The 21,345-nt window shown below is 47.2% G+C and overlaps 9 protein-coding genes across 9 annotated transcripts; 6 read left to right on the top strand and 3 right to left on the bottom strand.

Moving 5' to 3' along the window:
• Positions 1–1,601: 1,601 nt before the first annotated feature.
• On the top strand, positions 1,602–1,850 carry DFJ58DRAFT_659310 (uncharacterized protein; the record flags this gene model as incomplete). Its single annotated transcript, XM_041382080.1, has 1 exon — positions 1,602–1,850. A coding segment is annotated over one exon (249 nt), but the record flags the coding sequence as incomplete, so codon positions are not given.
• A 271-nt stretch (positions 1,851–2,121) lies between these two features.
• Positions 2,122–4,249, bottom strand: DFJ58DRAFT_702439 (aspartic peptidase domain-containing protein). Its single transcript, XM_041383623.1, has 7 exons — positions 4,058–4,249; positions 3,583–4,007; positions 3,369–3,532; positions 3,116–3,315; positions 2,804–3,064; positions 2,572–2,743; positions 2,122–2,520 (listed from the first exon to the last, which is right to left on the bottom strand). The coding sequence occupies exons 2-7, from the start codon at positions 3,747–3,749 to the stop codon at positions 2,270–2,272; spliced, it is 1,215 nt and encodes a 404-aa protein (XP_041244653.1). The 5' UTR covers positions 3,750–4,007; positions 4,058–4,249; the 3' UTR covers positions 2,122–2,269.
• A 22-nt stretch (positions 4,250–4,271) lies between these two features.
• On the top strand, positions 4,272–6,023 carry DFJ58DRAFT_784274 (NAD(P)-binding protein). Its single transcript, XM_041389952.1, has 12 exons — positions 4,272–4,293; positions 4,369–4,467; positions 4,529–4,570; positions 4,628–4,737; positions 4,787–4,849; positions 4,905–5,079; positions 5,132–5,141; positions 5,191–5,321; positions 5,384–5,404; positions 5,460–5,511; positions 5,564–5,584; positions 5,635–6,023. The coding sequence occupies exons 2-12, from the start codon at positions 4,455–4,457 to the stop codon at positions 5,855–5,857; spliced, it is 861 nt and encodes a 286-aa protein (XP_041244652.1). The 5' UTR covers positions 4,272–4,293; positions 4,369–4,454; the 3' UTR covers positions 5,858–6,023.
• A 1-nt stretch (position 6,024) lies between these two features.
• On the bottom strand, positions 6,025–7,582 carry DFJ58DRAFT_702435 (uncharacterized protein). Its single transcript, XM_041383622.1, has 7 exons — positions 7,274–7,582; positions 7,053–7,217; positions 6,829–6,999; positions 6,767–6,780; positions 6,540–6,709; positions 6,382–6,485; positions 6,025–6,331 (listed from the first exon to the last, which is right to left on the bottom strand). The coding sequence occupies exons 1-7, from the start codon at positions 7,562–7,564 to the stop codon at positions 6,065–6,067; spliced, it is 1,182 nt and encodes a 393-aa protein (XP_041244651.1). The 5' UTR covers positions 7,565–7,582; the 3' UTR covers positions 6,025–6,064.
• A 2,006-nt stretch (positions 7,583–9,588) lies between these two features.
• On the bottom strand, positions 9,589–10,728 carry DFJ58DRAFT_784261 (uncharacterized protein). Its single transcript, XM_041389951.1, has 5 exons — positions 10,544–10,728; positions 10,362–10,487; positions 10,163–10,299; positions 10,021–10,111; positions 9,589–9,969 (listed from the first exon to the last, which is right to left on the bottom strand). The coding sequence occupies exons 1-5, from the start codon at positions 10,641–10,643 to the stop codon at positions 9,719–9,721; spliced, it is 705 nt and encodes a 234-aa protein (XP_041244650.1). The 5' UTR covers positions 10,644–10,728; the 3' UTR covers positions 9,589–9,718.
• Positions 10,729–11,833: 1,105 nt separating this feature from the next.
• DFJ58DRAFT_784256 (uncharacterized protein) lies at positions 11,834–12,799 on the top strand. Its single transcript, XM_041389950.1, has 5 exons — positions 11,834–11,990; positions 12,041–12,169; positions 12,224–12,360; positions 12,411–12,501; positions 12,560–12,799. The coding sequence occupies exons 1-5, from the start codon at positions 11,921–11,923 to the stop codon at positions 12,787–12,789; spliced, it is 657 nt and encodes a 218-aa protein (XP_041244649.1). The 5' UTR covers positions 11,834–11,920; the 3' UTR covers positions 12,790–12,799.
• A 1,107-nt stretch (positions 12,800–13,906) lies between these two features.
• DFJ58DRAFT_784253 (uncharacterized protein) lies at positions 13,907–14,472 on the top strand. The gene is made up of 4 exons (XM_041389949.1): positions 13,907–14,023; positions 14,084–14,220; positions 14,287–14,324; positions 14,377–14,472. The coding sequence occupies exons 1-3, from the start codon at positions 13,933–13,935 to the stop codon at positions 14,299–14,301; spliced, it is 243 nt and encodes an 80-aa protein (XP_041244648.1). The 5' UTR covers positions 13,907–13,932; the 3' UTR covers positions 14,302–14,324; positions 14,377–14,472.
• A 929-nt stretch (positions 14,473–15,401) lies between these two features.
• On the top strand, positions 15,402–16,517 carry DFJ58DRAFT_784249 (uncharacterized protein). The gene is made up of 5 exons (XM_041389948.1): positions 15,402–15,586; positions 15,643–15,768; positions 15,831–15,967; positions 16,019–16,094; positions 16,146–16,517. Exons 1-5 carry the CDS (start codon positions 15,487–15,489, stop codon positions 16,394–16,396), a joined length of 690 nt encoding a protein of 229 aa, XP_041244647.1. The 5' UTR covers positions 15,402–15,486; the 3' UTR covers positions 16,397–16,517.
• A 2,911-nt stretch (positions 16,518–19,428) lies between these two features.
• On the top strand, positions 19,429–20,533 carry DFJ58DRAFT_879120 (uncharacterized protein). The gene is made up of 2 exons (XM_041394502.1): positions 19,429–19,761; positions 19,820–20,533. The coding sequence occupies exons 1-2, from the start codon at positions 19,733–19,735 to the stop codon at positions 20,490–20,492; spliced, it is 702 nt and encodes a 233-aa protein (XP_041244646.1). The 5' UTR covers positions 19,429–19,732; the 3' UTR covers positions 20,493–20,533.
• Positions 20,534–21,345: the final 812 nt, after the last annotated feature.

Below are 21,345 nucleotides of genomic sequence, written 5' to 3'. Positions count from 1 at the left end.
ATACGCAGAGCTCACGCCAATGACGCGAAGCTCAGAACCAGAGGATGCAAGTTTGGAAGCAAATACTGATTCTGGGACAGCTCCTTGTCAGCGACCCTCAGAATGTGATTTTTTTCGTTGATGGAATCGAAAGATCTCAAAGGCTACAGCCGCGGTAGAGTAACCGCCCGTGCATGTAAGTCAGCGATCGAAGACAGAAATAAAGAACGCATTTACTGTAAGTGAAAAAGACAATTCCAAGAGCTACCAAGTCCCCGCTGCCTGTCCCGTAGCTAAAATTTTGACATTTGGTGCAAGATCTGGCTAGCTGTGCGATGGCGGCACTTTTGATCGATCACAGATTTGTGCTGTGACGCAGTGTTCTCTCACAAGTCCGGGGCTCGTTTGTTCTCACCGCCTGGCGCGCATACGGCGTAGATGAGTCGTCGTCTGCCAGTGATTCGTGCATGTCTTGATGGCCGATCATGAACACGGGCCTCTCGCAGTCCTAACATTACATTATGTATGATTAATTTCTGAAAACCGGACCGCGGATGCAAAGAAGATCCACAACTTACCATATGATGCTATGCTGCGCGGAGCACAGCTGGCCTGTGAAAGGTCAGAAAGTCGGAAAGCATTTCAAATCCGTTTGTCCTGTGACAGGAGGGACGAACTTCAGATACAACCGCCGATACGGATTCAAGTGTACAGCATGCGAGATCAGTGTTCACTACAATTTAGCGTGATGACTCGAGGAGACCTGCACTTGTAGTAGAAAGACTTCTCGCTGGTCATTCACAATTGCCCAATATAGTGTGCTGGGACCTTCGATCTTGGGTGTTCGAAGGAGCTTGGAAGACTCTGCCGTTGGGAGGTCGGCGTCGCATTAGTTTACAATAGGGGTGACAGAGGAACTAGGGGAGGAGTTGGCGGTGAAGAGATAAGATCGGCGAGATAGAACGATACATTCGCAAATCTGCTTGGTTTGTAGAAAGGAAAGGAAAATGTAGATCAGTGACGGTCGCCTGCTTTGGACAGAACATTTCAGTGATATTGCAGATTCGTCGTACGACGGAACTTCGTGCAGTAGTACAGGACTTGCTATCGTCAAAGTGCTCAAAACCAGTAAGTAGCCATTAAGAAAGTGAATAATGAGGTAGACAAATGAAATAGACCGGCTTTTCCCGGATTAATTTAAGTTGCTTCGAGTTTCTGACTGGGATTAAAATTGGCTGGTCGTTGACCTGCTTGGCTGGTGGCGGCTTCGAGCCTAAGTCTTCCAAATTGATCCCAATCACAACTCCTCGTAGACGCATTCGCGTTCTTGCACAATGCAAAGCAGAAAAGAAGTTGTTCTTGTCAAGTTCTCGCCAGACTACGTTCGCGAGATAGAAGGCATATACATACTCAAGCCCCCTCCTCCTCTAGATCCTCCATACCCGTTTATGAATTGAGTACATTAGCCCATCTCCTCTCCGGATCACTGCATTCACCACCGCGACACTGATTCGTCCACGTGGTTCCCGCCTAGTACCTACCCTTTCGCCTCATGCACCTCCCTCCCCCCACATCTGCTATGCCCGTGTCCTCAGAGTCACGCGTCGAAAAATTAAAATGCGCTAGAAGAAGTCGGCTCTGCTTTTTGGAATCCCGCTCTAGGTGGTGTACATGGTCTGCCTCGCGGAGAACTTCATGTTCGCTGGGAGCGTGACCCGGGAGGGGGTGGCTGTCTTAATCACACTCTGCAGACGTGCCGACTAGATGTGCAACAGTGTTTGCATGTCGATTTTACTACAGTCCAAATTGGTTCTCGCCGCCGGCAGTCGATATATATTGGGCCCCAGGGCCAAGCAAATTTCATATCTTAGCTGTTCACTGAGGGAATTGATTGTTGTACAGTGAGCATGGTATCATATTAATTTGTCTAAACGAGTCCTCCGTTGTCCTGATTGCAACCACGTACCCTATCGCTGGCTACTTTCCAATCATTGTCGCCGTTTAGATTATATTGCGAATATCTATAACCAAATACTTAATACTATTGGAAATCTAAATTGGAGGGCATGCAACACGAGGAATGTTGTTTGACTTATGCACAGGGACGAGCATTTATCATGTATTCCAGAGAGGAGAGATTACGCAGTGAATTATAAAATGAGACAAGTAAAATAAAAAAATATGGTACAAAACATGTGTAGACCAACAGACTGAGAAGTCATGGTGCATAGAGGATCAGACGAAGCCCTCCAGGGTGATTTCTGTACAGTCAGGCAGATCAAACCGAAGGTCATGCAAGCTCCGCAAAACCGATTCTGCATTGTCCGACATCAAAGGCAGTGTACACGTTTCTCATGAAGACGTCTCCAAGAATCCATTGCCATTGACCTGAATGTATGTCTCCAAGGTCATAACCTACGATACCACCAAAGCACATTTTTCCTGATGAATCAGTGGGGCCCATATTGAGGGTCTCCGCGGAAAGCGGAAACGACTTCCCCCCAAGAGTGATGGTCACGTTTGGCATGGCGTTACACGGTACTTGAAACAATGTTCAGAAAACCATAACAATGAAGCTGTCGAGCTGCTTACACGCGTATAAACCTTTATCAACTTCTGTCGCATTAATAGCTGCATACAGCTGACTGACGTAGGTGAAATTGCCCAAGATCGCTGAAGTCCCGGTGTCGACAACGGCGGAAAATCCCGTGACAATTTCTTTCCCATTGATCTTAATGGCATCCCCAGAAATCTGCCAGAACCCCTGATAAATACGTGAGTGATGTCTGAGAAGCGCCACTCAAGCTTACAACTGATGGCTCACCTTTTGGGTTACTGGAGTATACGTGAACCCACCTTCATATAACGCAGAGTTCACGCCACCAACGCGAAGTTCAGAACCAGAGGATGCAAGTTTAAAAGCAAACACTGGTTCCGGGACAGCTTTTTGTGCAACCAGCGTCTCGAAAACAGAGTCTGCGTCAAAAACGGAATTCGACCTAAGACCCATTCCTATTAGCCCGTCAGGTTTGTCCTTTGAGAAACCGGTAGTATTTGAGGCAACACCAAGTGTTTGTGCAGTGGCCTATGACAGACTTCACAAATTAAGACGAAGGATTGCAAGAAAACGACGCACCTTGAAGCCAGCAAGCGAGACAGTGTCCTTATATTGATTGCCTGTAACCGTGGAATTATCGCCGTACTTCAATTTGAACGCCTTTCCAAGAGCCTCAGAGGAAGAACTACTATCAGGATTGTATAGTTTATGTCCGCTGCAACTGGCACCGCAGCTTGGTCCAGGTAGAAAGAGGTCCGAGGAACCGGTGTCAAACTCGACTGGGCTCGCATTAGTGCATCCTAGTACCGACTTGATATGGAGGAATACAAACCGGAAAACGCCTGCGGCGGAGTTCCGACTTTGATTATTCCATACCAACTGTTGTTTGCGTTGTTAATTACTAGGGGTTCAGACCCTAACACTCCCGCATGCTTGGTTGGCGGTCGGGAGAAGAGGGCGTTTCTTTCGAATGCAGCAGCGCCCCGCTGTAACTTACTAAATACCCGATGAGTGGGAAACAACATTGGACAATCACAGTCACGTACGCCTCTATGCTGGAAATATGAGCCCTGATTGAAGTAGGGTCAACGTATCCGTCAGCGATCTTGAAAGTAGATTTTTTCATTAATGGTATTGAAAGAGGCTGTGGCTGTGGCAAACCAACGACCAACGCCTGTAAGGCAGCGATTGAGGACAGCAATAAAGAACGCATTGCTGTGAGTGAGATGGAGGAAACCAGTGGGTAGAGGGAGAAGAGGGTCTTTAAAGTGTTTGATTTGTCAATTTCTCCTAAAGTCTTCAAGCTCCTTTATATTTTTCTCTCGCACTGTATCATGCCTACTTGATGGTTTTTGATGGCGCCTTGCCACATACCGCTGTTCCGGTTGGCGTTAGTTGTTTCGCTTGGTCGTCCGCATATCGGCCAGCAGTTCGTAGATACCTTGACGGCCGTCAATCAGGGCTCTCGCGGCTTGACATTCTGTTATGTTAGCTTTTCATAAAACGCATACTGTACCTTACCACAGTTGATCGCAGTCTCTTGAGGGTGGACTGTGACAGGGGGAACTTTGAATATGTAGTATCAGCCTGTTTAGGTTCAGGACAAGTAGAGTAGCAAGTGCTGCACACTGCACAACGCGTGAAACGCGAACTTTGGCGTGACTGTAAATGCAAGCTGAATGAGACTGTATATCATGATCATAAACACCGTGAAGTACTCTAGCCAGCCCATTGGCTGAAACTGATTGTGATACATGGTAAAATTATAAATATCATCAACTTGGCGTTGAATCGACATTGACGGAGTTTTCCGGCCCGTATTCGGCTACTAGATCGTGTCTCTTGCCGAAATCTGTGTTTCTCCTCCCATGGATTTATAGTGGTTCCGTCTGCCAGCACCTCAGGTCTCACAAACAACATGTCCACACCCGGTATACTCGAATTTTTGACATACTTGCGAAATACTGATCTTGAGCGCTTGTCGCATTCCAGATCTCTCTGTTCAGTCGCTGTTCAATGTGAAGGGCAAGATCGGTACGTACTATGGTAGTGCCACGCTTCATGATGGATCACTAACCACTGTTCCACCAGCTCTCGTCACAGGTGGCGGTACTGGTATCGGAAAGACTATTGCCTCAGCACTCGTACAGAATGGTGCAAAGGTCTATATTGCTGCTAGGAAGGAATCCCAGTTGAAGGAGGTGCGTGCATTGGTTTCCCAGGCACAGTCAGAGTTCTAACAACCCATAGACAGTGGCTGAGCTTAATGCCAAAGGCCCTGGATCTGCAGACTACATCGTAGTGAACCTCGGCGTATGTTGATGTTCCTGTATATTATTAACTTGTGGTACTCACTGACAATACCAAGTCGAAAGCTGGCACAGACGCTCTGATATCCGCTCTGGAGGCCCGAGAGCCTGCGAAGAAATTACACATCCTTGTGAATAATTCAGGTGTTTCGTGGGGGTCGTCCTTCAAGAGCGTTCCAGAGGACAGGGGGTGGGACCATGTCATGGCCGTGAACGTCAAGAGCTTGTTCTACTGTGAGTGAAGCCTTGTCTTTCGGTGGTCATTATTGAGTTTTGGCATGCCAAGTGACGTCCGGGTAAACATTATTTCCATATCTAATACTTTTAAGACTCACGAGCTGGTAGGCTATCAACCTGGCTTGCAAAGGATGCGAGTGCACTCGATCCCGGCCGCGTGATTAATATTTCATCAACTGCAAGTGTTTCACCTCACGTGGAAAGCCTGGTTAGCGCAGATGGGAATGGGACATGGAGTTGTGCGTCATCGCGTTATGCAACTGCAACGTGACGAGCCTGATGCTATTTTGTTCTCTTCAAGACAGTGTCAGTAAGGCCGCAGGTAAGAAAATATCTGTCGACGAGGTTGTGTAGGGCTATGCTGAAATTCTTCGCAGTGAATCACCTGACATCAATCCTGGCTGTCAAGTTGGGATCACAGAAGATCACGTATGTAGAAACTCCAGTTCATGCTGTCCACTCCTGATTTCTCCGTCTGTAGTGTTAACGCGATCTGCCCTGGGTATGTGCCTAACACATTGTCACTTGAATCACGGCTTACTCCCTCAACAGGATGTTCCCCACAAAGATGACAGCCTTCGGATTTAAGAACGCAGGTGAGGAAAAGATCGCATCCCAACACCCCATGGGTCGTGTTGGCCGCCCTTCGGACCTCGCTGGTCTCGCACTTTTCCTTGCGTCTCCTGCGAGTGCGCATGTCACAGGCGCACATATCCTTCTGGACGGTGGTTCAACATTGTCAAATCAAGGGATTGCACCGAGGGTTAAACTATGATTTATCACTGCATAGGACGCTTCATTTGTATAATTCTCGATTGTGCATTCTGCGCCCGAATCTCGTATTTAACATTATTGCTACAGCCGCAGTACAAATCCAGTTGTCCATGAAGTCCTTGTTGTCCATGACCAAACCAAGCGGAACAGCCAGAACGGGGTATGATTCCAAAGTTGCAAAGAGTCCCCGACGCAAAACCAAGCAAGCTCAAGATCCAGATATTTCATTGCCTTCGATCGTTGTGTCACTGGACGACTTCCCGGTGGGTCCCGACCAGCCTATTCCGCGCCACTTCCCCAGAGCTGCCTGTTCCAAGACCGCACGGTACATCACAGAGCTGAATCCCACACACTGCAGTCCGATACACGCAACACGAAGGGCGCCGACAGCATACAACTGTGCAGTCTCGTAGAGGTTCTGGGGCGAGAGGTTTTTTCGGCCCGCTAGAGTCTCCTTGATAAGGGTTTGTGTCGTCTAAGTCCAAGTCATGATGATAGAAATAATGCAAAATGATCTTGCTTCACCTCGGTTGAAAGAGCCTCCCACTCTTCTGTGGTCAGATCGTCCATGCGAAAAGCCTTGTATACACCAGCATAGTACCACTTCCCGTCCTTGTTGTAGAAGCACTCTAACCAGAACGAGAGCGACATCAACAAATGAGTTCAAATGAGAGACAACAAACCGGTAGGCCTGTCCATGGTGCCGATTACATCCACCGCAGTCCATCGATGTGCTGTTGTTACTCGGGGATTGGTGCTACACTTGAAAACGGGAGTGAGCGAATATCCATGTTCTTCGCGCTCTGGGCACCAGTATGTTGTCAGTTGGCCGAGGACACGATAGTTCGACAAGCTAGGAAAAGACATCCATCACCCAAGAGCTTCATGCGTGAGCTCTATACTGTCTTACGAGCTTTTGAGTGTCTGTATCGGACGTGAATAGACTTCACGCGATATAAATAGGGCACTAACACCAGAAGCATTGCCCAAGAATTCATGCAAGGTGTATGGCTGAGGGATGAGAATTGGGTTTAGAGCATCATCTGGGATGTCAGCAGGTAGAGGAAGCGTCGCAAGAAGTGCTTGTCTTGCAAGAATCAATTTCTCGGGTCCATCGCCGAGCGGCAGTGCTTCGACAATATTCTAAGGATCAAATTCCTTTGACTCGGTATAAGACAGCGCATATATCAACTTACCGGATGGTGGAAGTCGGCGGTTTCAGAGCGGCGTGGATCAGAATAATTTTCGAGACGTGCGCAATAGTTTGATTGGAAAGACGGACTGAACGAATTGGAATCACACTGGCTTTCTGGGCGGAAATCTAGCGGTGGCAACCCTGTGGAAGGTCCGTTCGGAGCGTCCTGGAAAATATATATCATCGATTAGATTCCGCGTCAGTCAAAATGCTCCGTCGTACAAGAGGAAAGTCCTGAGCGGATGTATCACCGTCCTCCACGTATCCTTCTCTCGGAGCTGGTTGTGGAATATCAAATGAGGTGGCAGTGTATTGCACCGGAAGTTGCGTAGACGAATCATCATCCCTCACCACGGATGTGGCAGGGGTAGAAGGGCGCCTCAGATTGTCTAGTTCACACTGAAGTCGATCAATCGTTGCTGACTTTTGCCGAACAGATATGTAAGCGTCTTCGAGGCGTTCGACAACGGTGTCTCTGGCAGCTATAACTTCCGCCACACGCATTCTTTCCATTTGTATTATGAGGGCCAATCCAGCAGCATTGGATGAATCCTAAAATGAACGGATAAGAACAGGAGATTTGGATTGAGTCAGCGTTCGAAACAATGGGTTCTCAAGCACGATTTGGAGGTCACCATTCGTTGTGCAAGCTCGGTTGGGGTATTGCAAGTTCCTACATGATGGTTGTAAGAGAAAAAATGGTGTGTATCTGAAGCGTTCTGTATCCCCTGATCGCTAAATGACATTATGGTTGGCAACAAGCGGTGCTTATGTTCTGATTCATTCTCTGCTGAGGTTGTGCTGGGTTTGAATTCTTCACGTGATTTTGGATAGTGCCGCATCCCTAGGTCACTATATATGTCGCCCTCACACTCGAAGCGGTGGCTGGGAAGGAGCCTGAGGAAATGTACGACTAACGTTTCCCTTTCGCGTCTTTCCTCCATCTCTCGCGTCCACCGTATTTCTGCATACAAACCACATCCATGAGCAGTCGAGTCTCATCATAATATGCACTAGATTTTTGACAGTAAGTAGAGGACCTCTCTCTTGTCCATCAACGGGGGGTGATGGGTACTGTCCTTTTGCAGACGGTTGGCCATCGAGCGGGTCAGCACGAAATGATTTGCAAGGTAGGTCGGGCGGTCATGTCTGCTTGTCACAGATGTACTAGGCCCGAATTTCAGGGAACATCGATCGATCTGCCCAGCGCCGTGACACTTTCCTACATTAGGTGCGAAACGCATAATTTTTCAAGTCCTCACCGTCGTTTAGCCCAATCGTGAGTGAATCTTGTTTCTGTCATTCCGGAGTAATCATTTTCTCATCTTGCTTATTTGTTTGCAGAGGACGAGATTTTTTTTGGTAGTGCAACTGTCGAGCCAGGCAAAACTGTGCAGCATTTTTACCTGGCCCTTTAATTGCGCGGATAACAGTCACTGGGTGCGTTCAACCGGCAGGCCTGCCGATATCCTCATACGAAAGCTCACACTCAAAAGGCACAGGTAAGAAACAGGAGAGCAACCGATAACTGACTGCATCTAGAGAGCATGGTGAATATTGATTTCGATGTGAAACCCCGTTCTCCCGAAGTCGCCTCAAGACGATCAAACTTCTGCGACACCACCACGACAGCAAATTAAAGCTGCCTGCACAAGTTGAAAAGAAGCTCGGCGGCGGGGATCGATAGCCTGACATTGCCGACGCGGTCGGATTCCTCGATATTCCAGCAATTTTCATATCGATGGGCCGGGATTTGGAAATTTTGTTTAAGCGCCTCTGTTTACCTGTGATGCGTTGTAACAAAGGTTCCACCTGCTGTAAGTAGATGAGGTCTCCACAGGTCTTTGGACAACGAAGCCTTTGAGTTGCAAGAGCCGAAGCACGCGGTTTGACAATTCGATGGCTTGATCCTGTCTAGTACTTGTGCTGTGACCTTCAAGCTCCTGCCACGTGCGGGCACGTCGGCCCATTGCTGTTTCCCAGGCTTTGGTGTGTATCGATTACGGTCACAGTTGGCGTTGCACACTCCCAAATGTAACACGTTCTAACACGCTACCGAGGCATTCTATTTGGTACCGAAATAAAAGCGCGTTTAGTTATTTGTCATTCAGGCCTTCACTACCATCGGATTGTTTATCCGCCGACTATGTGATTCTGCCTATGGTACTGATCTACCGGCCGCAATCATTCTGATAGAACTGCCAAGTGCTTCATGATTTATAGGATATATAAGCAAGCCGTCGACTATTCTTATTGCCAGTATCAGAGCTATCATTCGAGATCCCTCCACGTATCCCAAATTACATAGCACAAGACATGCGTTCCTCATTCCTCCTCACTGTTGTTGCTGCTTTGACAACATCTGTCTGTCAGTGGCCGCGGTGCATGCGCAGATGAGTATAATCCATCCGCTTTGGATCCGGCATTCAACTCCCTTGCGCCTTGTACCAATAGGTTCTCAGCGGCGGAACAGACACGTACTGCCAGCCAAGTTAACAACATAGACTTGTTGTATATCTTATCTCGTGTTCAAAAACGATGTGTAGAACGATGTGTTGCAATGTCATTGATACGCTAACAATACATTAATTTGACTAAGCTCTTAATCATTGCCGTTCTTGCAAGATACTCGTGAATGTATGCAATGACTTAACAGCACGATATTCCTTATACATCATGGTGCATCAGGTGGAAGGGTAAGGGGATGTCAACTGTATCTTCGAAACGAGTAACCGCAGATCTAGGGATATGAACAGCGTGCTCGACGGTCCAATCCAATATTTTCTCGTAGTTCCTGCATTGGTGGCGGGTGTTGAAGTCAGGGTATGGGATTTTGTGTCCCTGAACCCAGTCCCATGTTATCATCGTCACGTCGGCATTGCACATGATATTCTGCCTGATCATTTCAATGCAATGATCTGTGATTTATACGATAAGCAGGAGGTGCATCAATAAAAAAGCATATGTACCAAGATGCATGCGGACTACTTCTGGCGTGTCCTGGAACGAAATATCTGTTGGTCTGTAATACTCAGGCCACGAGGCTTTGCGAAGTAAATTCTACAAAACGTGAGGCAAGAACGACTAGACTTTCGGTATAGTATAGCTTACCAGACAATGGAGTTGGTGGGGGACTTCCATGGATGCCATGAAACCCCCTCCAAATTCGGCTGGATATTTGACCTTGGAAGGTGAATCGACTTCGCCGGCTTTGAGAATATCCTCAAGCGACACTCGAGTTGGTAGCACTAAGGTTTGATGGACGGAACAATTACTAAATAGCACGACGGGAAAAAATTGGGCGAGGCACCATCGCGAGCTATCCTGGCCCAAGCGGCATCAATTTCTGGAGAAGGAGAGCCACGATAAATAGAAGGAAAGTCGAGGGTTCCATTGAATTTTACGACCGTGGAGTCAACAGCACTACTTGCTGGAGCTGTGACAGATCATCAATACTATGTCTTAACTATCCGAAGATGTCTGTTAACTCACAGTATATAGGAATGTCATCATGCAGGTGGGGCGAAGGCGTGCCCATCCATAGCGCGAAAAAGAGCATCGATGTGCATATCAACGCGCCGTGGCTCAACATAGGCCACACGCGAAGGATATGCAGCTTGGGACGAGGTTCTGCACGGAACCTTTCTGGATCATCAAATGATTTCTCCTCATTATCATTGTCAGCAGAATCGACAGGAAAGTACTGCGAGGAATGTTTGACCATGAGCCTGGGGGAACTCCGTTTGCTGAACTCGGGGGTTGTAGGGATAGTCAGGAACTTGCGAGGGTAGATGCGATACATATTTCGAGAAATATTTGGGAGTGGATTGATTTTGAATATGTCCCCCAATCGGCTGTGTCTCAGATGTGTTAGGTTACGGTACAGCAGTCCCGTCTGTGCGAGAGTTACATGTCCCAGGGCCAGGGAAGCGCTGGAAGGGAGGGAGTATTCAATGGGGAAGCACAGGCTGGGGATCAGAGAACCATTCCAAGCTTGAAGGAAAAGCCTGAGATGTGTTTGATCGAAAGAAGTCCTGCAGGGACCCTCAGGCTGCGAGAACCAGCTGTGTGAACATATGTAAATCAGTGGCACGACAGTGTATACTTACCGTTAATTACTGAGCGCTGGAAATCTCTAGATTGGCAATTCAAATCGGACGGTGTCTCTGCCAATTTATGTAATTTGATCAGCATGATTTGTGACAACTTACATAAACCTGAAGGGGCCATTTAAATTTGCAGAACGCGCTAACACATGCAACAGCGGTGTTTGAATTTCAGTGTCCGATCGAATACCGTGCGGCAGAGTGAATCGAAGTTAGTTGTAGTACTTGCGCTAGCTACGCTCGAGTCGTTGCCCTTCGCAAAATCAGCATATATGCTCGGTGTTTCATATTACGAAGTCAACCGAATTCCTACTGTGTCCCACGTTTTTGAAGCGAAGCCTCAAAGTCACTTCACTTTGATGGCAAAATTATAACGCTACTGAATGGGCCCTCTCACGGCCTCATGAAATTCGGAGGCACTGTGGCCGTACTAGTACGAGAAGAACTTCCGAGGACAAGCAATCTCCAGATCGATACTCAATGGCTCCACCAGTAAATCCCCTCTATGTACTTAGGTCCTGGCTTCGGACAACTTGCCCACAAGTACGACTTGTGTTTCAAGTACATCCTGAGTACTTGTCTTGAGACCCTACTAACTTCAAGTCTTTTTCTTTCGCCAGCTATGTATAAGGAATATTCTGCATCGTATTCTCCTGTTAACGGAGTCGACGGTTGTAATCTTCTTGATAGCAATACAGAAACAATATCTCCTCCAAAATCCCGTCTCCTTCGCTGGTCGCCATGGCTAAGCCATGGTGTGCTGATGTCTATAACGATGATGTTCTTCGTGCTATGGGCGCGGGCGCCGTCAATCGATGACATAGTTCTGTACTGTAGGTGGACAGATAACGTCAGCGTACAGGACGTTACTTACTTGTCATAGCTCCAGCAAACGAGGCGATTGAATCCATCGGCATCATAATATTCAATGGAACTCTGGGCACCCCTTCTATATATCGTGGCAGCCCGTCGCCAGAAATCGACGCCGCTTGGAATAGGATATCTCTTGATGGTTGCACCCTATGCTTCACTTCCATCATAGACATTTACTGACTATATTTTCCAGTGCGTCCAGTTCGTATGACGCTTGAGCAACTGCTCAGAACTGGGGAGAAACCTTCTCCCACCATGGTTAGGTATCCGGACGAATATGGTGGAGGTTACATGGCAACGGTAGAGGTCATTCATCAGCTCCATTGCGTAGTCAGTTGTAATACAGGAAGGCTGGTCGAACTTTACTCACTCCCCTGTAGGACATGCTTCGCAGAGTCAGCTGGGGTGATTATAATAATTCCTCAAGTCATAACACCCACGAATCCCCCGAAAGCTTCCGCATTCATCTCGGTAGGTACACTGTTTCCTGCCTGGCACGCATCCTGCTTATTAATATGTTGTATCTCAGACCATTGCATCGAAATGCTCAGGCAGATTATTATGTGTCGTGGCGACGTGACAATGCTCACTTACGACTGGGTGAAGGGAGTGAAAGATCCTTTTCCTAACTTCAACATTCCTCACCGATGCAGAAACTTTGAGAAGGTCTTGGATTGGGTTGATGAGCATCGTGTTTTTGTCCCTAAATCCAAAGTGGTCCGCTTGGAGGATAACGTGGACCTGTCTTCCCCTCCTTGATTGCAGTCTCGATATATTCTCTCCAAATGATGGCTCTCGCGTAGATCACAATATGACGAATGTAGCCCACTTACGAATGTCCTTGAACATGTTGCAAAGCTGAATTATCTCTGCTAAATAAATTGATGATACCATTTGCCAAATACATGACAGTGTATCTTCAAGTCGCATTTTGATACAGTTTTCCCTAGTAGACAGGCTAACCGAATGAATGTCCCGTACTAAATTCAGGTAGCTACTGGAGCGAGGCGCTCCAGCAGGACGGATCAGGTCGGGAGTGCCAGGGTCCTGGCGCAGGAGCAGGAGTCCTGGCTCGTAGTCGGTAGTCCTGCGGGTGTCGTAGTCGGTCCTCGATAGATAGAGCCGCCTCCTCCCGCCATAGAGGTTTGGCCTGTGTTTCCCTTGCAGTCCGTGCCCGATCCACTACTACGCTGGTAATGCGCAGTAACAAGATATGGAATGGACTCATCGGAGCATCCCTTCTACTAATATTTTGAATTAGGAACTGCCATACTGAAAGCAACTTATCACCGAGGCATAGTAAAGAACCAAAGAGAAGGCAACCGTGGCATCATCCAAACATCATCTATACCCGGGTCTGTAGAAAGGGGGAGAATATAATACTACTTATCATGACTCAGGGGAGTTTGGCCGCAATTCGGATTCGAATTTAGGATCAACTGATCTTCTCGCGATGAGGCTTAGAGCAGACAGGGGAAGGAGCTATGAGAGAATTTATTGTCTATGTCTTTAGGTCCTGGCTTTCAACATGGTCTTCGAATTGTTAATTTGTGAATGCGAATTACAAGAGTGCCCCCTTTTATCAAGTACTTTCTCCCATGAGGAGACCTACCCTATGTACTGAGCTGATTCAAAGATGCATCGATGATAATTCAGGGTTGATTGTCTTGCCTCGTTGTGATTGTGGGCGTTGAGTGATTTTTGAACGTGACTGACTCAGATAATTACCGTTCACTTAGAACAATCCCTTACAAAAGTTCTGAGTGGATAAGGCTTCAGCCAATTCAAGTGACCCGAGTCATGAGCGGACCTACGACGTAACAAAAAGGTATAAAGTCCTCTTGAAGATTCCAATGTAGTGCATTGACGAAATACTAGTCATTCTAACCTCTTAACTCAAACATGAAGCTTTCTCTTGTCTTCAGCGCGCTCGCATCCATCGTAGGTCTTACTACGGCGTACCCCACGCACGGGACTATTGCGAAACGTTCCTGTGAGTATCCATGCATGACTCATCACCACGCCGAGGTTGATATGTATAACTTGCTGCCAGATGTGGAGAAGCGCGCCGACCTGCTACCAAATGTGGATAAGCGCGAAGAACTTGACACCGATCTCTTCTTATACAACGAGTACGTTGCCAAGAGGGATGAGGAGAAGCGCGAGGAACTTGACACAGATCTCTTCTTATACAACGAGTACGTTGCCAAGAGGGATGAGGAGAAGCGCGAGGAACTTGACACAGATCTCTTCTTATACAATGAGTACTGAACTTGATGCCGGGTTTTACGCAGGTGAGTTATAGCCGTATGTCTTATTTAATGTGGGAGTCATCCATCGTACTAGGTCTGGCATCGCTACCTCCTCATCCACAAGTCACTTCCCTGTACATCTACATAGTATCTTGACTCCTTTTTCCGATTGCTTTATTGCATGTCCGTGTAGTACAATTCCTTGCCGCTAAGCTATCATCTGGTGACAATGTTAGGGTTCGGGGAGCTAGGAATCCCGCTCTGGTTGAAGCACGACCTTCTATTAGTAAGAGTGCCTAGTGACAGGGGTAAATGATCTTAAATTGAAGGAACCGCAAAAGGTCCGAATGATAACAGGTGACCATGAACTGAGGCGGGACCGAAACACCAAGCATATATACTGATTTTGCGAAGTGAAACGAAGCGCAAGTACTTGAACTAACTTCGATTCACTTCAGTAACCAGTTGACTCCGCCTACACGGTATCCAATTGGACATTGAAATTCAAACACCGCTGTTGTATGTTTTTGCGTTTTCAAGGCCTAGCGTTCTGCAAATGACAACTAGTCTTGAAAATTAATGAGAGACTTCGTACTAGTTATCCAGGTTCAGGTTTACAAACTTAAGTTGTCATAAATCATGCTGATCAAATTAAATTGGCAGTACGACACCGTCCGATTTGAATTGCCAATCTGGAGATCTCCAGCGCTTAGTTAACGGTAAGTATACACCCTCGTGCCGCTGATCTCCATATCTCCACCCAGGTTCTCGCAGGGTCCCTGGACTTCTTTCGATCAAACACATCTCAGGCTTCTCATTCCTCGGAATGGTGCTCTGGTCCTTCCCCATTGAATACTCCCTCCCTTCCAGCGCTCTGCTGGGGCGTGTGACTCTCGCACAGACGGGACTGCTGTACCGTAACCTAACACATCTGAGACGCAGCCGATTGGGGGACATATTCGAAATCAATACACTCCTAAATATTTCTTGAAATTTATATCGCATCTACCCTCGCAAGTTCCTAACTATCCCTACAACCCCCGAGTTCAGCAAACGGAGTTCCCCCAGGCTCATGGTCAAACATTCCTCGCAGTACTTTCCTGTCGATTCTGCTGACAATGATAATGAGGAGAAATCATTTGATGATCCAGAAAGGTTCCGTGCAGAACCTCGTCCCAAGTTATATATCCTTCGCGTGTGGCCTATGTTGAGCCACGGCGCGTTGATATGCACATCGATGCTCTTTTTCGCGCTATGGATGGGCACGCCTTCGCCCCACCTGCATGATGACATTCCTATATACTGTGAGTTAACAGACATCTTCGGATAGTTAAGACATAGTATTGATGATCTGTCACAGCTCCAGCAAGTAGTGCTGTTGACTCCACGGTCGTAAAATTCAATGGAACCCTCGACTTTCCTTCTATTTATCGTGGCTCTCCTTCTCCAGAAATTGATGCCGCTTGGAACAGGATAGCTCACGGTCGTATGTCGTCCAACTTTTTCCCATCATCCTAATTAGTAATTGTTCACATCCACGAAACTCAGTGGTACCAACTCGAATGTCGCTCGAGGATATTCTCAAAGCCGGCGAAGTAGATTCACCTTCCAAAGTCAGATATCCAGCCGAATTTGGCGGGGGTTTCATGGTCACCGTGGAAGCTTATCATCAACTCCATTGTCTAGTAAGCTATACCACACCGAAAGTCTAGTCGTTCTTGCCTCACGCTTTGTAGAATTTACTTCGCAAAGCCTCGTGGCCCGAGTATTATGTACCCACAGACCCGCCCGAAGTAGTCCGCATGCATTTTGGTACATCCGCTTTTTTATCGGTGCACCACCTGCTTATCGTATACATTGCAGATCATTGCATTGAAATGATCAGGCAGAATATCATGTGCAATGCCGACGTGACGATGATAACATGGGACTGGGTTCAGGAACACAAAATCCCATACCCTAACTTCAACACCCGCCACCAATGCAGGAACTACGAGAAAATCTTGGATTGGGCTGTCAAGCACGCTGTTCATATCCCTGAATCGGCGGTTACTCGTTTGGAAGATACAGTTGACATCCCCTTACCCTTCCACCTGATGCACCATGATGTATAAGGAATATCGTGCTGCTTACCCGCTACATACATTCACGAGTATCTTGCAAGAACGGCAATGATTAGAATCTTAGTCGAATCAATGTATTGTTAGTGTATCAATGACATTGGAACACATCGTTTCGGTCACGGGATGTAATGTTTGTGCAAGCCTGTTTGGTATGAAGCTTTGAAGTGTCGTGCATCTTCCTTTTTCTCTCTGCTGCCAGCCCTGGTCAATTCTTTAGTGCCGGTTATGTACCCGTACTCACTAAATGGCCAATTCTTTCAGCATCTAGGTCTTTGTTGTTGTTTGAGTCACCTTGCCGATTCTGAGACGTCTGATAGCGAAGCCACAAAGGACGGTAATGATTCAACAAGATTGACACGGCTATAACTTACTTCCATGGGACACCAGTAGTTGCGAGTCACCAGAGCCTAGCTGCAGACTTCCCTGATGCTGCCAAGGCGGTCGAAACGATACTTCTTTTAAGATGCTCCTCTGCATGTGCTACGTCCGGCTTTACTGAGTGTCTTTACGCCCTCCAAATAGATCTGGTCTCATTGCTGCCTCCCTTCCTGCCCATCCACATCTTGCCGTCCGAGTCATTCATCACACCACGATGTTCATAGTCCCTCAGAGTCAAGCCCTAGTTGTCTGCACTGCCTTCGTCGTCTCACATTTTTCGTACTTGCAACGTACTTATGCATGTAGTTTGAACCTTGACTAGGACTTACCACACTTTTGATCATGTTACTATTATCCTTGAATACATCGAGCGCGTTACCTGGATTAATATATATGAAATTTTGATCAAAGCATGACGAGAAAAGGATTCTATCTATACCGCAGAACACCTACGAATGTGCGAGATGATCCTCTGAACCCTCACCAATGCCCCTCTCAAACCTCGCAGACAGTCCTCTCGAACCTCGTTGCATGTTGCTCCCGGGCCTCGTGGACTCGTGGGACATACACTAAAGGCCGCCGGCTACACAGGTATTCTTCAGTTCACAGAAGATAAGGGTCACGCACCTCGAGAGGAATTTGGCTGAAGTTTGAACAATGGGTGGGAGGTTCTTGCAGGAGGGACGTCTTGAAGATAGGTTATTGCATACCCGCGGCCAGGAAACCGAAAGACCGTGGGAAGCTCTAAAAATGCCAAGGGGTGTATGATATCCCAATCTTTGAAGTTCATACGTTGACGGTTCATGCATGTTCTACCTGGTAGGCTCAGAGTAGGCCGCTGTTCGCTGTCGCTTTTGCTTTTGCTGTCACGGTTGCCGCACGTGAGCGTCAAGGGTTAGCAGTTGTTATATAATTGTTATATAAGCAAGTCACCCCTGTCCTGAACCTTTTCATGATCATTCTGGCTAAACCTCGTCACAATAATCATCCTACCGACACTCTAAACCTTGCCATTCAGCCCTTTAAACCTACATCTCTCAATACCTAACCATTAAGATATTTATTCAGTCATGTCTCCTCACATATGATAAATATCATGTATATTAAATCAATATTAAACCCGCAATAGGGTATTTTAAATCCCGCGTCTCAGAAACACATATGAGCATCATAAATGAGGGTTGTGTATGATAAGGTTCAAGTACAAAGAGGGCTGGGGAGGGCAATGAGAAGGTTGGGGAGACTGCAGGAAGATTGTATGATAAGGTTTAGGCAAGCACTGACTTGCCGGAAATAGTAGTTTGAGTTTAAATTATTTTGCTGCTGCTTGTAAATATATCTTTTCACTCACGTGCGGCGACAGCGAACTTGAAAGCGAAAGCGACAGCGGACAGCGGCCTACTCTGAGCCTACCTATCGTTCATCCCCTGACCCTGTGGTTCTACATATGATACTCTCCCTAAAGTCCGCCAGCTGTAACCAACCATTCTGATGGAACTACCGAGTGCTTCTCCAAAACTCATCTTCCTATTGCCAACATCAGAGCTATTATTTGAGATCCGCCAACGGCAGACACACCCCGGCACAAGTCATGCGTTTCTCATTCCATCTCGCTGTTGTCGCTGCTTTGATAACATCTATGTCTGTCAGTGCGTACTAATACGTAGGCAATTTTAAACGGGGTCAGTGGTTCGAGCAGCGCGTCCAACGACGCATGCTGCTCACGCCTTACTTGTGAGGCGGGTGTAAGTATGAGTTGTTCACTTTGCACCCGGAGTTCAACTTCATGACTCGCCTATGGCGCCTGTACTAATATGAATTCGCCTCAATCCTTAACCCTCTCGGACGAGCTTGGCAGACTGAGTATGTAGCAAGTGTGAGTCGTGTTACTTCCGCCTTAGTATAGTGGTTGATCGCACGATATGCAGTTCGTTGCGGAGTTGAAGGATGATGAGCTTACTTTTCAACAAATTCCCCCGCTGCCTCGACCAGACTCTTGAATACAATCACTGTGGCATTGATAAATGTCACTCATGCTATTTTTGCATGGATGTACAAGAAAACCGGTGTATCCAGCCGACATAGAAGTGCCTGTACATATATGTCCTTGAAGATCGTCCAGAAGGAAGAAGGGGTTAGTGTCGAGGACACTCGAACTTCGTCATTCTGCCAGACACTGCTCCGTAAGTCGCATATCTGATATAAGACAGGTATCTATCGACCTTTAAGTTCGTATCTTGGAACGGGCGATCCAAAGTATCTGCATTTTTAGAGATCAACGATAGTGTCATCCAAGGCTGTGATGAAGCTATCCTCCAGACCTACCGGAGGCCATAGTGATCGTGTGTGTAATTCTGTTGGAATTAATCTCAATACTTATTCTACTGCTTACATCACCTTCAGATTGCGTGAGGTGCCAGCCTGAACGCACTCCATATATCCTCGATGTTGAACAGTTTGGACTGATCTATAGTCAGTCGAGTGCAATGCACTTTAAAGGTATGCTAAGTGAAATATAGACTTATCGTAAATCTTATCGCGTGTTCACAAGCTATGAGATGTCGAGAAACATCAAACACGATGCAGGATGCATTCTTCTGGTCGGCATGCGGCAAGTGTGCCCGATAGTCGGTCGGTGGTTGTATATTCTGCCTTTGTTATGCAAATGGGGCGACATCAATGCCAGGTAAATGACCAAGGCATTCACTAACACTTGCATTGGTTGTGAACTTTGAAATTGTGGATGTGGGCGATCACGGTGTGTCCACAGACAAGGCATTCACTGACGCTTGCAGTGGTTGTGAACTTTGAAGTTGTAGATGTGGGCGATCACGATGTGTCCACAGTGGTCCAACCTATATAGATTGCAGCGTGGATCCCCTACATCTCTAGACAGTCGACCTCTTAACATTCTTTGCAACTCTCCACCCGTTTTTCCTCGTATTAATTATGGGTTCCCTCAAAAAATGGTTCCAAAAGTGAGTCGACTGTTTTCAGGCTATGCCCATCGTCATAATGCTAATCAATACCCCTCAGGCACCATGGCGACAAAAAGCCATCGCTTAAGCACTCTAAGTCGATGCCATTTAGAGTCTCACAAGCGAGCATGCTAGAGCCTTGTGCCGATCCTTTCAAAGCTATATACCATGGCAAGACCCCGCTTAAAAATTCCGACATCACGTACGTCGAGCACGCTCCAGGGATGCTGGACATCCATCGCGCGCAGTGGTACCAAGATGTCCACGACCATCCGCCAAGTCGTGCCCGCTTCGACACGTACGCCGAGGACCAGTTTCCCAATCCCTCCCCACCCCCTCCGAGGCCCACCCGCAACGCCTTGAGAACGACTTCGTTGAACTCAAAGAGCATTAGGCCCCAACTGCCCCTACAGAACTGCAGCACAAGCCATCAACATGTCACAGGTAGACAAAGAACTATTCAGGAGTCTTCTTCAGCCACAGCACACCCCTCTCTTGCCTGCAAACAGCGGCGTAAGGCCACCGCTGATCAAGCTATGGCAGATCTGCTGAAAACAGGTGACGGCCGGCCTCCCGTATTTGGGAGCAGTAGACAAGCAGAACGCGTGCGCGCCAAGTCGAGCGCTGGTCGCTCATACACCCCTGTCTCTCCCGCCCCTCCCGTCCCGACCATCCCGCACCATGCGCACAGCTCACACACAAACCTGAATCGTTCCGGATATTGGTTCTGATTGGTCTTGGCAGGCGGTATATCGGTGAATCTGTGCAGATGGAGGTTAGTTTGTGAAGATAAAGTCTTGGAGCTGGTCTACCTAATCATGTATATCATTATGGATATGAATATGATTTATGCAAAGAATATCATTTGCTATTTGAGACCATGGTCAACTTGGCGCATCTCAGAGTGTAAATGCTACGATTTACATGATAGTTTTTTAGTGCAGTCGATTATATTACCATTCGGCAGATATCATTCGCCATCAGTGCAAGCTTCCATAACCAAATTACTTGCGCTTCCCGTTGTAAATCAACTCTTCGAAGGATAATCGCTTTTTGTCAGGGCCGCCTTGTTCATTACCACCATGGGCCTCACCCATCTCACCCGCCCTAAATTCAAGTTCATTGTAAGTGCACAGTGAATCCCAGCCAGGCCCTTTCCGTAGCTTAGTCAGCTAGTACTAGAGATCGCGGGCGTGTATCCTGCATTTGACCTGCTCGCCAGACTTCAGAAGTTCAAGCCACTGGACCCTGTCGGGCCTGTCCATCAGTGCACAATTACACATACAACGCGACACTTCAATAATTCTCTGGGAAGGATAGTGGGATATTTCACACAATATTTCTGAATCATATCCTCTTCTCCCAAGAGCCTATATCCGAGTCTTTGCATCTCCAACTCATCTAGACCTAGTGCTGCTTATTGTGCTATGATACATGTTCCACCTATCACTGTGTCACGATTGAACGCGTAGGTCTATTTCCTTCCCTTATTAATTTGATAAACCTCAAATGTTTCGCCTGCCCAGAAATTAATTTCGTTCGCAACGCCTGTTTTCCTGAGAATGGCAGCCAGGAATGCTGCGT

The sequence above is a fragment of the Suillus subalutaceus genome, assembly GCF_016647625.1.
Source record: "Suillus subalutaceus strain FC151 chromosome Unknown DFJ58scaffold_43, whole genome shotgun sequence".
NCBI lineage: Eukaryota > Fungi > Basidiomycota > Agaricomycetes > Boletales > Suillaceae > Suillus > Suillus subalutaceus.
This window is presented reverse-complemented; position numbering and strand designations above follow the sequence as displayed.

Coding starts and splice junctions, on each gene's coding strand:
- DFJ58DRAFT_702439 (XM_041383623.1), bottom strand. CDS start 3,749: ATGCGTTCTTTATTGCTGTCCTCAATCGCTGCCTTACAGGCGTTGGTC. Junction 3,533..3,582: donor CATATTTCCAGCATAGAGGC/GTACGTGACTGT, acceptor TCGGGTATTTAG/TAAGTTACAGCGGGGCGCTG. Junction 3,065..3,115: donor TCTCGCTTGCTGGCTTCAAG/GTGCGTCGTTTT, acceptor AGTCTGTCATAG/GCCACTGCACAAACACTTGG.
- DFJ58DRAFT_784274 (XM_041389952.1), top strand. Junction 4,738..4,786: donor AGGAATCCCAGTTGAAGGAG/GTGCGTGCATTG, acceptor AACAACCCATAG/ACAGTGGCTGAGCTTAATGC. Junction 5,405..5,459: donor CAGTGTCAGTAAGGCCGCAG/GTAAGAAAATAT, acceptor AATTCTTCGCAG/TGAATCACCTGACATCAATC.
- DFJ58DRAFT_702435 (XM_041383622.1), bottom strand. CDS start 7,564: ATGGAAAGAATGCGTGTGGCGGAAGTTATAGCTGCCAGAGACACCGTT. Junction 6,486..6,539: donor CACCATGGACAGGCCTACCG/GTTTGTTGTCTC, acceptor CGTTCTGGTTAG/AGTGCTTCTACAACAAGGAC. Junction 6,332..6,381: donor GGGAGGCTCTTTCAACCGAG/GTGAAGCAAGAT, acceptor ACTTGGACTTAG/ACGACACAAACCCTTATCAA.
- DFJ58DRAFT_784261 (XM_041389951.1), bottom strand. CDS start 10,643: ATGTTGAGCCACGGCGCGTTGATATGCACATCGATGCTCTTTTTCGCG. Junction 10,300..10,361: donor GGCCAGGATAGCTCGCGATG/GTGCCTCGCCCA, acceptor ATCAAACCTTAG/TGCTACCAACTCGAGTGTCG. Junction 10,112..10,162: donor CCCACCAACTCCATTGTCTG/GTAAGCTATACT, acceptor CACGTTTTGTAG/AATTTACTTCGCAAAGCCTC.
- DFJ58DRAFT_784256 (XM_041389950.1), top strand. CDS start 11,921: ATGTCTATAACGATGATGTTCTTCGTGCTATGGGCGCGGGCGCCGTCA. Junction 11,991..12,040: donor CGATGACATAGTTCTGTACT/GTAGGTGGACAG, acceptor TACTTGTCATAG/CTCCAGCAAACGAGGCGATT. Junction 12,170..12,223: donor GAATAGGATATCTCTTGATG/GTTGCACCCTAT, acceptor TATATTTTCCAG/TGCGTCCAGTTCGTATGACG.
- DFJ58DRAFT_784253 (XM_041389949.1), top strand. CDS start 13,933: ATGAAGCTTTCTCTTGTCTTCAGCGCGCTCGCATCCATCGTAGGTCTT. Junction 14,024..14,083: donor GACTATTGCGAAACGTTCCT/GTGAGTATCCAT, acceptor ACTTGCTGCCAG/ATGTGGAGAAGCGCGCCGAC.
- DFJ58DRAFT_784249 (XM_041389948.1), top strand. CDS start 15,487: ATGTTGAGCCACGGCGCGTTGATATGCACATCGATGCTCTTTTTCGCG. Junction 15,769..15,830: donor GAACAGGATAGCTCACGGTC/GTATGTCGTCCA, acceptor CACGAAACTCAG/TGGTACCAACTCGAATGTCG. Junction 15,968..16,018: donor ATCATCAACTCCATTGTCTA/GTAAGCTATACC, acceptor CACGCTTTGTAG/AATTTACTTCGCAAAGCCTC.
- DFJ58DRAFT_879120 (XM_041394502.1), top strand. CDS start 19,733: ATGGGTTCCCTCAAAAAATGGTTCCAAAA. Junction 19,762..19,819: donor CTCAAAAAATGGTTCCAAAA/GTGAGTCGACTG, acceptor AATACCCCTCAG/GCACCATGGCGACAAAAAGC.